General features: G+C 38.2%; 1 protein-coding gene across 1 annotated transcript in view; it reads left to right on the forward strand.

Moving 5' to 3' along the window:
* The window catches only part of LOC150078220 (leucine zipper putative tumor suppressor 2 homolog), a 106,175-nt gene extending 93,947 nt beyond the window's left edge, over positions 1-12,228 (forward strand). Inside the window, exon 4 of the mRNA XM_090384224.1 lies at positions 11,128-12,228. Coding sequence (XP_090240350.1) covers positions 11,128-11,763 — 636 coding nt within the window. The 3' untranslated portion in view covers positions 11,764-12,228. The remainder of the gene's footprint in view (positions 1-11,127) is intronic.
* The last annotated feature ends 275 nt before the right edge of the window (positions 12,229-12,503 follow it).

The raw sequence follows: 12,503 nt of genomic DNA on the forward strand, positions 1-12,503 counted from the left end.
TTTCCCAGATATTGACTGGAATTTGTGGGTTGGTCACTCACACACTAGCAAGGCTTTTGTGGATTTATTGGATGATTGTTTTTTATATCAGCATGTTCGGGAGGCAACTAGAGAGAGTAATACTCTTGATCTGATTATCAGTAGTGATTCTTCATGCATTAAGAATCTGCAGATAAAGGAACCACTAGGTGGCAGTGATCACAGTGTGCTGAAGTGTGATTTCCTCAAAGAGGTAACTACCATCGGGGGTAAAGGGAAGAGTTTTTGATTTTGTAAAGGTGACTACGATGGTCTGAGACAGTATTTAAATTCTGTACAGTGGGACCAACTGATGATGTTACCAACAGCAAATTCAAAATAGGAAGTATTCAAAGAACTTATCTTGGAAGCTACTAGGCTTTACATATCAACTAAGAAATATTTTTCAAGGTTTAGGCCTAAATGGATGTCAGATGAACTAATGAGACATATGGTAGAGAAGAAAAATGCATGGGATACATATAAATTAATGGGTGATATGGAAGCCTGTGATAGATATAAGCTGGTCTGTAACCAAGTCACAAAGGAGATTAGGCAGGAAAAGGCACATTATGAGAAATCATTGGCAAAAGATGAAAAGAAAAACAGAAAAGAGTTCTTTACCTATGTAAACTCTAGAAGGAAAGGGATGAATAAGATTAGTCCACTGCATATTGATGGTTCAACAGTTGAGGATCCTGCTCAAGTGGCTAACAAACTAAATGAATATTTTTCATCTACATTCACACATGAGGAGTTATTCAGGAAGGGGAATGCCAGAGATGAAGTAAACTCCGGCATTGAGCTAGATGATTTTGTAATAACTGAGAGGAAAGTGGAGGAGAAATTGTTGTGGATAAAAATAAAAAAGCTCTATCAGGTTCTATATAAGGAGGCAGCAAAGGAAGTAAGCAAAACCTTAGCGATAATTATGAGAGCTTCTTTGGACTCAGGGGAGGTACCCATACAATGGAGATGTGCAAATGAGACCTCAATTCACAAAGGAGGACAAAGGCCGACACAAGTAATTATAATTATAGACCTGTGAGTTTAACTTCTGTTCCAGGAAAATTAATGGAGGCACTGGTTAAAGAAGCATTGCAGGATCATCTAGACAAGACTTCAGTTATAGCTCAGACACAGCATGGTTTTGTTAAGGGAAAGTCTTGCCTGACCAATTTGATTGGTCAGGCAAGTTCAGAAGTTAGAACTCATGATAGAAATCAGGACCTGGAGCTTTCTTAGCATCAAGATTCGTCAAAATCCTTTTGACGGAAGACCACAGGAGGCATTGAATGGAGCGTGTACGGAATAGTAGGAGGTGTTTTACCAAGATCATTAATACATGAGTTGGAAGAAAAATGGATGCTAGCAGGTCAGCTTTATGCTTGACTGAAGTGACAACACAACCATCTAGTTTTGACAGAGGTGGGAGCAGAGATAGGCAAAAGTTGTGGCCAAATAGCTCTGGCAAGAGACAAGAATGCTTGGCTACCATTGGGGCAAGAAGCAAGTTTTCTACTCTTAGCCTGTTCAAAATCTAGTTTGGACTGGTTAATAACTGCTTTACAATTGTTGCGAGCTTTGGCATAGGCAGAAAATGAAACTGAAGAATTGGAATCAAGCCAATTACGATATGCAACGTTCTTCTCTTGAACAGCCTTAGCACATTTATTGGAAAACCAAGGTTTAGATAAAGGATGAGATTTTAAAGTGGAGTGTGGAATAAAGGATTCCATTCCTACAAGAATAATTTCGCGGACACGATCTGAGAAAACTTTGACATCAGAAGTTTTGAAATAGTAATCCGACCAAGGAAAAGAAATCTCGCAGGTCATCCCATTTTGCATTCTTGTAATGCAAAACAATACAAGGTTGGAAAAAGCCATGAGATAAAGGCTCCATCGGAGAAGAGACAATCAAGAAGAGTCAGCTTTATGCTTGACTGAAGTGACAACACAACCATCTAGTTTTGACAGAGGTGGGAGCAGAGATAGGCAAAAGTTGTGGCCAAATAGCTCTGGCAAGAGACAAGAATGCTTGGCTACCATTGGGGCAAGAAGCAAGTTTTCTACTCTTAGCCTGTTCAAAATCTAGTTTGGACTGGTTAATAACTGCTTTACAATTGTTGCGAGCTTTGGCATAGGCAGAAAATGAAACTGAAGAATTGGAATCAAGCCAATTACGATATGCAACGTTCTTCTCTTGAACAGCCTTAGCACATTTATTGGAAAACCAAGGTTTAGATAAAGGATGAGATTTTAAAGTGGAGTGTGGAATAAAGGATTCCATTCCTACAAGAATAATTTCGCGGACACGATCTGAGAAAACTTTGACATCAGAAGTTTTGAAATAGTAATCCGACCAAGGAAAAGAAATCTCGCAGGTCATCCCATTTTGCATTCTTGTAATGCAAAACAATACAAGGTTGGAAAAAGCCATGAGATAAAGGCTCCATCGGAGAAGAGACAATCACCAATTTGTGATCTGAGGTGCCTAAAGGACCACTCACTTCGACCGTTTACTTAGAAGGGTTGTTTGTAAGAAAAAGGTCAAGCGTGTTGGTTGTACGGTTAGGATTGTCCGGTAGTCTTGTAGGTAAATGAACAATCTGTGCAAGGTCATTAGTAATTGTAAAAGCCTCAGCATCTTGACTAGCTGGGTTGGTGTGACTAGAAAATGGAAGCCAGCTGGAGTTGTGAACATTAAAATCGCCAAGGAAAATTATTTCACTGTTAGGAAAGTTGGACTGGAGAAAGTCAAGTTGCAAAGAAAGGAAGTCAAAGAGCACCAAGTGATTAGTGGATTTGGGAGAATGGTGGAGACAACAAATGAATTTGACACAATGAGGTAGAGAGATTTTAAGCCAGAGAAGATTGAAAAGAGGAGATTCCAAATTACCAAGTCTCTGACAAGGAATATCGGAAAGAACATATGCACAAGTGCTACCTTTGAGGCGAAAGGAATTGTACAGGGAATAATTTTGGCAACTGACATGAGCAGTAGTTGAATCAACGTTAACTGAGATTCTGTCAGAAAAAGTACATGGGGTTTGGCAGACTTCAAGTGGAAATGGACATGGTTGAGATTAGAATTGAGACCACGTATATTTGTGAAATGAAATATTTGTGAAATTTGGGAGGTTTAGATCTTTTCGCAGATAAGCTTACTCTGAGTTGGACAATTCGTGGTGTATTCAATAGTAAGAAAAAGTTATTGTTTGTTATTTGGTTTTTAGGAGCATTAGCACTTAAGGCCATATTGTTCTGGGATATGCGGTGGTCATTCCCTGACCTTTTCATATCCTCCATATTTGGTGGTGATGGGCTCGAACCCCCGGTCTAATCAAGAAGCGTGTGCTAGGCACTGCTGCTCTTTCCCACCTGGCTACGGAGGCACCTGTAAGAAAAAGTGGGGGGAACATGCTGTATGAAGTAATGAAATTTTTGGATATGCTGTAAACATGGTAAGAATATACCCAGCTCCTTAACATAACGTGGCCTCGACAATGCCCCCCCCCACATACACACTACTCGGATTCCCTCCAGTCACTATCTGGCAGAGTAGAAGTAGCAAGATTATACACTAGCTGATCCGGGAGCCTCCTAAAGAGTTACCAATAGGTTCGGTCCAGTGTACTAACTAGCGGCCGGCTGCAAACACAGTTTTAGAGCTGTACTGTTTTTACATTTCTAAAACACCGCTTTAGAAATGTAAGGAAGATTTGATCTTGCTATGATGTTCATCATAACCTCAAAAGTCATCAGTCCTACTGCATGAAGGAAGAGATGGGGAAGGGTTGACTGGAACTTAGCTCTGGAGACTAAACATGGGTTCCACCACTTCAAGCTTCCAATAAGCAAAGTAGTGGTATTGCATTGGTTGATGAGTGTCATCTGCCACCTAGTAAATTAATGTACTCACTAATTTCCCATATACAATAGTGACAGAAAAAACTATTTTTGCCTCATTTCCATGATGAACACCTCTGTCAGTTGTGCTCACCTCCTAGCAGATATGCCACACATGATCAAAATTTTTGCTTTCCTCAAAACGATGCAACTCTACATTGCAGTCTAAACTTCAACTACAATTCACATTGATAAAACTATGTGTTTAACTTTACCACAGTTCGGCGCATTATGGCCTTGTTGCCTTTGTGCCAAACAGACAACAAACTATTTAGGTCGAAGCCTACAACAGTATCTCTTAATGGTATAAAAAGCCTAGTAGCTTTTACAGTTACTTCCCATTTTAGAATTTGCAGCAAGTAATCTCAGTTGGTCCCACTGAATAGAATTTAAAAACTGTTTGAGACCACTGTAGTCATCTTTATGAAAGCAAAATTCTCCCTTTTACCTTCAGTGGTAGTTATATATTTAAGTAATAACACCATGATAGCTTCCACCTAATGGTTCCTTTTCTGGAGAGACCTAATGTATGAAGAGTCACCACTGATAATCAATCAAGAGTTTTTTCTTTTGTTGCTTAACATGCTAGTGTAGAAAACAGTTATCCAATTAATCTAGAAAATATTGCTACTGTGTTAGTGACCCATTAAAATCTTCATTATAAAACAGTCTTATTTACAGGCCCATTCTATTTGTCTGTTACTCTCAACACAGTCATTTGGCCTATAACACACTTCAACTCTCATTTTCGTTTTCCCAGTGCTTACGTCACACCAAACTGACTCAATACTGCACTGGCTATTCACATCAACTAGGTGTTCTGCCTTAGATTCTATGTACTTCTTAACCAAGAGGCAACCCTTCCCCCATTCATGTGCTGTCATTTCTGTACACATTGTACTCACTGTATTAAAATTCCATATCCTTTGTATCTGAGTGGCACCATATCTTTGTTATTCTTACAATCAGTAGGGATATCAAATGAAGTAAATAATTTTATTGTTTGTCTGGATTTTAGCAAAGTAGCTTTTGTACTGTAAATATTTTATTGATCACGCACAAATTTACACAATTTCAGCTGGAGGACAAGATACAATGGATTTATGAATAACTAAAGTAAGAGATGTATACTTGCAATTGCAACGTATCTAAATGTCTCTGGAAAACAGCGTCGACTGAGGTAACCGATCTTGTAGTTGAAATGACATACACAGCTGTTGGGGGAATCTTACAATGGAATGTAATGAAAATGTGAGACAAAAAAAGAAACTGTCGACAAATTTTTTTTGTCGAAGTCACATGACAAATACTTGTATTGTTGCAACCGTACTATTCAAAAATTCTAAAAAGTTAGAACTCATGATATCCTACTGGTCATGAAAAATGCATCATGTGCTCTAATCACATTACTAGTGAGTGCTCAGCACAGACTAGTGGTGGGAATGTGGGAAGAGCCTCATGCTATTTACAACTACATTAGGACTGATGTATGAAAATGTGTTGCCAAGTCTATTGTTGTGCTGACAGAATTTCTCAATATCAGTTGAGAAAAAGTACAACTCCAAATATATGAGGACTTATGTGTGCATGAGGGTTTTAATATAAAGTTTTTAGAAAAAAGTGTACATGGTATTTTCAAAAAATTCTGTATACTTCTTGTATAACAACTGTTCATTAACATTTACAAAATAAGATTGTCATGTTAACTAGTCAAAAATGTTTAACATTGCTTTTACGCAATCAGACCCAAAGTAGTGCAGATGTGGAGCACATTGAAATGGCGTATTAGCATTAGTAGTTATATGATGCAAGAAAGCAAGCTTATATAGCATCGGGCAAAAAAAAAAAAAGAAAAAAAGAAAAGAAAACCTTCCCGTTTCATCCGTCCATTCACTCCAAAAGTTTGTCTAGTTCAGCCTTGAATTTATTTATGTTGTCAACTTCCATGACAGATGGAAGTTTGTTCCAGCAATCAACCACCCGCTGGCTAAAGGCAAATTTCTGCACATCTATTCTACAACTGTCTTTCCTCAATTTGAATTTGTCCCCTCAGGTGATTAATCTGGGCAAGAGGAAGAATCCCATCAGCATTGAGCTTGCTCAAACCATTCAAGGCCTTAAAACAACACCTCAATCAGATCACCTCACAGCTGCCTAGTCTACATAACACTGCAATTTGCAAAATTTAAGCCTTTCTTGGTAACAGCAACCATTTGTTCCACTCACTAATCTCTTTGACTTCTCTGTACTTGTTCCAACAGCTCTACATCTTTCAAAAAATGAGGCTTCCAGACCTGTATGCAGTACTCAAGGTGTGGCCTGACCACTGCCTTATGCAGGGGGATAATCACCTCCTTATCCCAAGAGGCAACCCTTCCCCCATTCATGTGCTGTCATTTCTGTACACATTGTACTCACTGTATTAAAATTCCATATCCTTTGTATCTGAGTGGCACCATATCTTTGTTATTCTTACAATCAGTAGGGATATCAAATGAAGTAAATAATTTTATTATTTGTCTGGATTTTAGCAAAGTAGCTTTTGTACTGTAAATAGTAAAATTCCTATATATCATTGACAAGACCCTGTGAGTTACTTTTGCAGCCTGCTTGCACTGCTCAGAAAACTTCATATCTGACTGCACAATTACCCCAGGTCTTTTTCATTCTCTACTACCCTGAGTGTAGTACCGCACAGTTGGTATGTTACTCATAAAGAGAAAGCTTTTGACACTGTTGTGCATGAAAGACTATTGTACAAATTGGAGCAGACTGATATTAAGGGTAAGTTGCTCAATGGATAAAAGGATGGTTCAGTGGGAGAAGACAGAGGGTGGTAATTAATGGGTGCTGCTCTTCGTGGACTAATGTTATTAGTAGAGTCCCACATGGTTCGGTGTTGGGTCCTCTGTTGTTTTGTATATTTATCAATGATATTGATGAAGGTATATGAGGCTTAGTGTCGAAGTTTGCAGATGATACAAAGGTTGGCAGGGTTGTTAATGACAGTAATGGCAGTGTGCTACTACAACAGGTCTAGATAATTTGGGCAGATGGGCTAAGAATTGTCAACTGAAGTTTAACCTTGACAAATGCAAAGTACTGCATATGAGTAGAAGTAACCCCAGAGAAACGTACCAACTGTGTGGTACTACACTTACGGTGGTAGAAAATGAAAAAGACTTGGGAGTAATTGTGCAGTCAGATATGAAGTTTTCTGAGCAATGTAGACAGGCTGCCAGGGTAGGTCATGGGGTTTTGTCAATGATATATAGGAATTTTGCTAGCAGGGAAAAGGAGGTGATTGTCCCTCTGTATAAGGCAATGGTCAGGCCATGCCTTGAGTACTGCGTACAGGTCTGAAGGCCTCATTTTAGGAAGGATGTAGATTTGCTTGAGCGTACAGAGAAGGGCAACAAGATTGGTGAGGGGAATGAAGGGATCCTCTTACCAAGAGAGGCTTAAGTTCTGCAAATTGCAGTGGCTGGAGACTGGGCACCTTCCTGGTGATCTGATTGAGGGGTATAAGGCCTTGAATGGATTGAGCACGCTGAATTCTGATGGGATTCTTCCACTTGTTCAGATTACGAATCTAAGGGGGCACAAATTCAAATTAAGAAAAGACAGATGTAGAATATATGTGCAGAAATTTGCCTTTAGCCAGCGGGTGGTTAACTGCTGGAATAAACTTCCATCTGTCGTTGTGGAAGTTGATAGGTTAAATAAATTTAAGGAGGAACTGGACAAACATTTAGAAGGATTTGTTTGGTAATTTTTTTTTTTTTTTGGCTGATGCTGCATAAGCTCATACACTTGCTTTCTTGCATCACATGCCACTACTACAGTAAACCCCCGCTATTCGCGGTATCTGTATTCGCGATCGCCGGTTTAATATAAAATGAAACCTAAAAAAATGTGAATTTTAAAGCGCCGTGAATATTTTCCACCATAAAAAAACATGGGCGTGGCTAAATTATCTTTCCCGGTCAAAACAGCGCTCAATGGGTGGGTGGCTGGGGGGAGAGGGGTGACAAAATTGCTAGCGTGGATGTTTCTCGCTAATCCTTGTTCAGTATGTGTTATGCGCTTGTCATGGAAGGTTTCATCGTTTGCTTTTAATTTATATGCTTATAAATTGAATAAATTTATAAATTGATATACTTACAAAAATGGCGCCTCCGTAGCCAGGTGGGCAGGAGCAGCAGTGCATAGCACATGCTTCTTGATTAGACCCGGGTTCGAGCCCGTGACCACCAAATACGGAGGATGCGGAAAGGTCAGGGAATGACCACCGCATATCCCCGGAGCAATATGGCCTTAGTTGCTAATGCTCTTAAAAACCAAATAACAAACAAACAAACAAACAAGCTTACAAAAATGATAAATCTACCGTTTTGCAGTGTAAAACAGACTTTTTCGAGTGTGTTAACGGAAGAAAGTGACTTTATTGTAGACAAGTTCTTTCTAACCCCTACAAAAATATGGCTACGAATAACAAGAGAAATGTGAAAATATCAAAGAAGGTGATGACATTAGCGAATAAAATTGAGTTATTAGATAAAATTTCTAATGGTGAAAGTGTCTCCTCAGTGGCAAAACATTATAAAATCAATGAGTCAATGGTACGATCAATCAAAAAATCGGAAGAAAAAATCCGCCGTAGTGTCCATGAAAACTCGCTAATTGCTTCAAAAATTTGCTCTGTAACTCGTGATGTTAAATTAGAAAAAATGGAAAAGGCTTAAAATTTGTGGATAGAAGACCGAACTCAAAATAAAATTCCGTTAAGTTCCCTCATCATTCGTGAAAAGGCAAAACTCCTTTATCAACACTTTAGCGAAACTGTCGATAGCACTGGCTAGATAAATTTTTTAGCTAGCAAAGGCGCTAGTTTGAAAAATTTGTTTGAAATTTCTAATAAATATTACATTTAATATTAAATTGTTTCTTATTTTCATTTCGATGCCATATGCTTGCATTTCACTATGTATTGTCTATGTACATAGTCATATTATGAAGGTACATATAATACATACATAGACAAAATTTTAGACTAGTTTTTCTTATATATTTCGTACTATGGGAGCCATAACTCAGTATTCGCGTTTTCGGTATTCGCGGCATTTCTCAGGAACGTAACCCCCGCGAATAGCGGGGGTTTACTGTACTACTCTGGGGTGATTGCTATCCATATGCAGCACTTTGCATTTGTCAATGTTAAACTTCATTTGCCACCTCTTGGACGTCTGTTCAACTTTTCCAGATCCTGTTCCAGTAGCATATCATCCTTACTACCATTAACAACCCTACCAACCTTTGTATCATCAGCAAACTTGGACATTTAGCCTGATATACCTTCATCATTATCATTGATAAATACAGAAAACAACAATGGGCCCAACACCGAACCCTGGGGGACTCCACTAATAACATTGGTCCATGAAAAGCAGTGTCCATTGATTACCATTATCTATCTTTTCCCACTCTACTATCCCTTTATCTATAGCAGAATCTTGCCCTTAATGCCACACTGCTCCAACTTGTACAGTACTCTTTCATGTACAACAGTATCAAACGCTTTCCAAAAATCCAAGTATATGATATCAAAATTATTTTTTGCATCCAGTTCCTTTGTGACCACATCATAATATCCAACTAAATTGGCCAGACAAGGCTTCCTGTTAATAAACCCATGATGTGTCTGAACTATAACTGCAGTCTTGTCTAGATGATCCTGCAGTATTTCTTTAACCAGTGACTCCATTATTTTCCCCGGAACAGAAGTTAAACTAACAGGTCTGTAATTACTCATGTCACCTTTCGATTCCCCTTTGTGAATTGGGGATACATTTGCACATCTCCAGTCTGTGGGGACCTCTCTGATTCAAGAATGCCATCACAATCATGGCTAAGGGACTGCTTACTTCATTTAATATAACGGGATAGATCCCATCCACCCCAGATGCCTTTCTTATGTTTAATTTCAACAATTTCCCCTCCACTTTGCTCTCAGTTATTACAAAATCATTTAACTTTCTGTTAGAGTTTCATAAGCTTCTGGCCTCCACTTCCCTACAGAATTCCTCATGTGTGAATGTAGATGCAAAATACTCATTGTTTGTCAGCTACCTGAGTAGAATCATCAACAATCAAACCATCGATATCAAGTGAACCGATCTCCTTCCTTCTAAAGTTTACATAAGTAAAAAAGTCTTTGCATCATTTGCCAAAGATTTCTCGTAATCTGCCCTTTGCTTTCCTAATGTCCTTTGTGACTTGATTATAGACTATCTTATCTATCATAGGCACCTGTCTCTCCTGATAATTTATATACATTCCATGCATTTTTTCTTCTCTGCCACTAGGTCATCTGACATCCATTTAGGCCAAATCTTGAACAATATTTCTTAGTTAGTATGAAAAGCCTAGTAGCTTCCAAGATTAATTCCTTGAATGATTCCCATGTAGAATTTGCTGTTGGTAGCATCATCAGTTGATCCCACTGTACAGTATTTAAAAAATCTCTGCAACCACTGTAGTCACCTTTACGAAAGCAAAAACCCTTTCCTTTACCCCTGATGTTAGACTTTAAATAAATCCTACGTCAGTACACTGTGATCACTGCCACCTTGTGGTTCCTTTATCTGCAGATTCTTACTTAATGCATGAATAATCACTGGTGATAATCATATCAAGAGTATTACTCCCTCTGGTTGCCTCTCAAACATTCTGCATGTGTTCTGTTCCTTTAAACGATAATAGAAAAATTCCTTAAGAACTGATTTAGTTGGTTTGGTCAGAGGTCTCTTTTGAGGAAGGGGATTCTCAGAAACACTCCCAAATATAGCCATCCAGATTGTTGGGGTTCCTTTCTATCCATTCATAGATTTGTAGACTGTTTTGCCATTATTCAGTGTTTGTCAGAGGGGGACCCCCCCAGGAATTTCAGGTTTTTCATCCTGTAAATGGATAAACCAACTAGATAACATTCAAATATGAAAGATATTTTGAATAGCACAAAGGTTCCCCAATAGAAGTGGTTATTGAGATCTTTCTCTTAATAATCCACCTGCATATTTGTAGGATTATATCCTAAAAAATTTCCTCAGTTTAAATGAATTATGACCTTTAATTTTATTATTTATATCTGTACCTCAACTAATCATATCCTCCCTTCTAATCAAATCTTCCCTTTCAGATGCAGCAGGAAAAGAAAAAGTTAGAAGAGTCCAAGAGGCAGAAGATTGTAGCAGAAGAGCAAACAGAGAAATTTCGCCAAGAGCTAAGCATTCTGAGAAATCAACTGAAGGAATCTGAGTGGATTCTCTGCCAGAAAACAAGTGAAGTAACCCTGCTCAAGTCTCAACTGAAAGATGCCTGTGGACGAAATGGTGATCTTACCATTCTTAGAACACAGTTTAAGGATTGTCGTTTAGATGACCACCAGGACATATTAAGAGAAAGTTTGTCGAGTAGGAACGATTATGACATAGGTGAGAATCGGCGGCACATATTACTTAATGTACATAACTGGATGTGTGATGAGCCAAGAGATGAAAATGATACAAACATAGTGGAACAGTTGAAAGAGGTAGAACGACTGCGATCAGAACTCAGTAGAACTGAAAGAGAGTTGTCACTCATTCGTGACACAATAGAAGAGGAACGAATGCAGTGGGTAGAAGAAAAGGAAAAAGTGATTAGGTACCAGAAGCAGTTACAACTTAACTATGTTCAAATGTATCGTCGTAACAGAGCATTAGAAGCAGAGGTTCAGAACCTGACCCTTGAACTTGGAGGGAGAGAAGAGAGGGAGGATGAGTCACATTGTTAAATTGAAAATTAATGCAGCCCATTAATTTTCTGGAAGTCACTGTTTACTCAGAAATTTTAAGGTAACATCCGGAAATCATGCTGTTACTACGTGATGAATGTCATTAATATTTTAGTAAAATGGAGTGACATTGGGTAGTATTATTAGTTGATCAGGAAAATGCATGCTATTTTACAGTTAGCGATGATTAAATTCCCACTTAGATCACTGGTTAATGTACCGGTCACAAAATGGTGGTTTATCATCTTAGTTCCAACACCTCGGCAAACAACTGATCAGCTTAACAACAGCTGCCCATTGAGATCAATCCATCAAATTTTAGCATGTCACTAAGAGCAGTAATGTGACAAGGTGTATTTGTCACAATTAAATCTTTTAACTTTTATTGGCTACAAACATGGACAGAAAATTATTAGCTGCCAGTTTGAAGTGGAAACAAGAAATGCACAAACTGTAATAATAGAGACTAAGCAAATTTCCTCATATAATGTAACTTGCAAATGATTTTTAATATTTCTATAATTATTCCTGTGATAATGACTGTTTTACATTCAAATAAGACAAGGATAATGACTTTGTATTGCTGCTTTGCATATCTCCCTTTACAAATTGCTTTGCAGGTTCCTCAGATCTTTACCAAAGAAATATATATTGAACTGTAACAGCCATGTATATATGATGATTTAGAAAGGCTGAGGAATGTCTACAAATATGTATATTTATTCAGCTGTATTATGACT

Source organism: Mastigoproctus giganteus, chromosome 11 (assembly GCF_048544385.1).
Source record: "Mastigoproctus giganteus isolate SK-2022 chromosome 11, ASM4854438v1, whole genome shotgun sequence".
NCBI lineage: Eukaryota > Metazoa > Arthropoda > Arachnida > Uropygi > Thelyphonidae > Mastigoproctus > Mastigoproctus giganteus.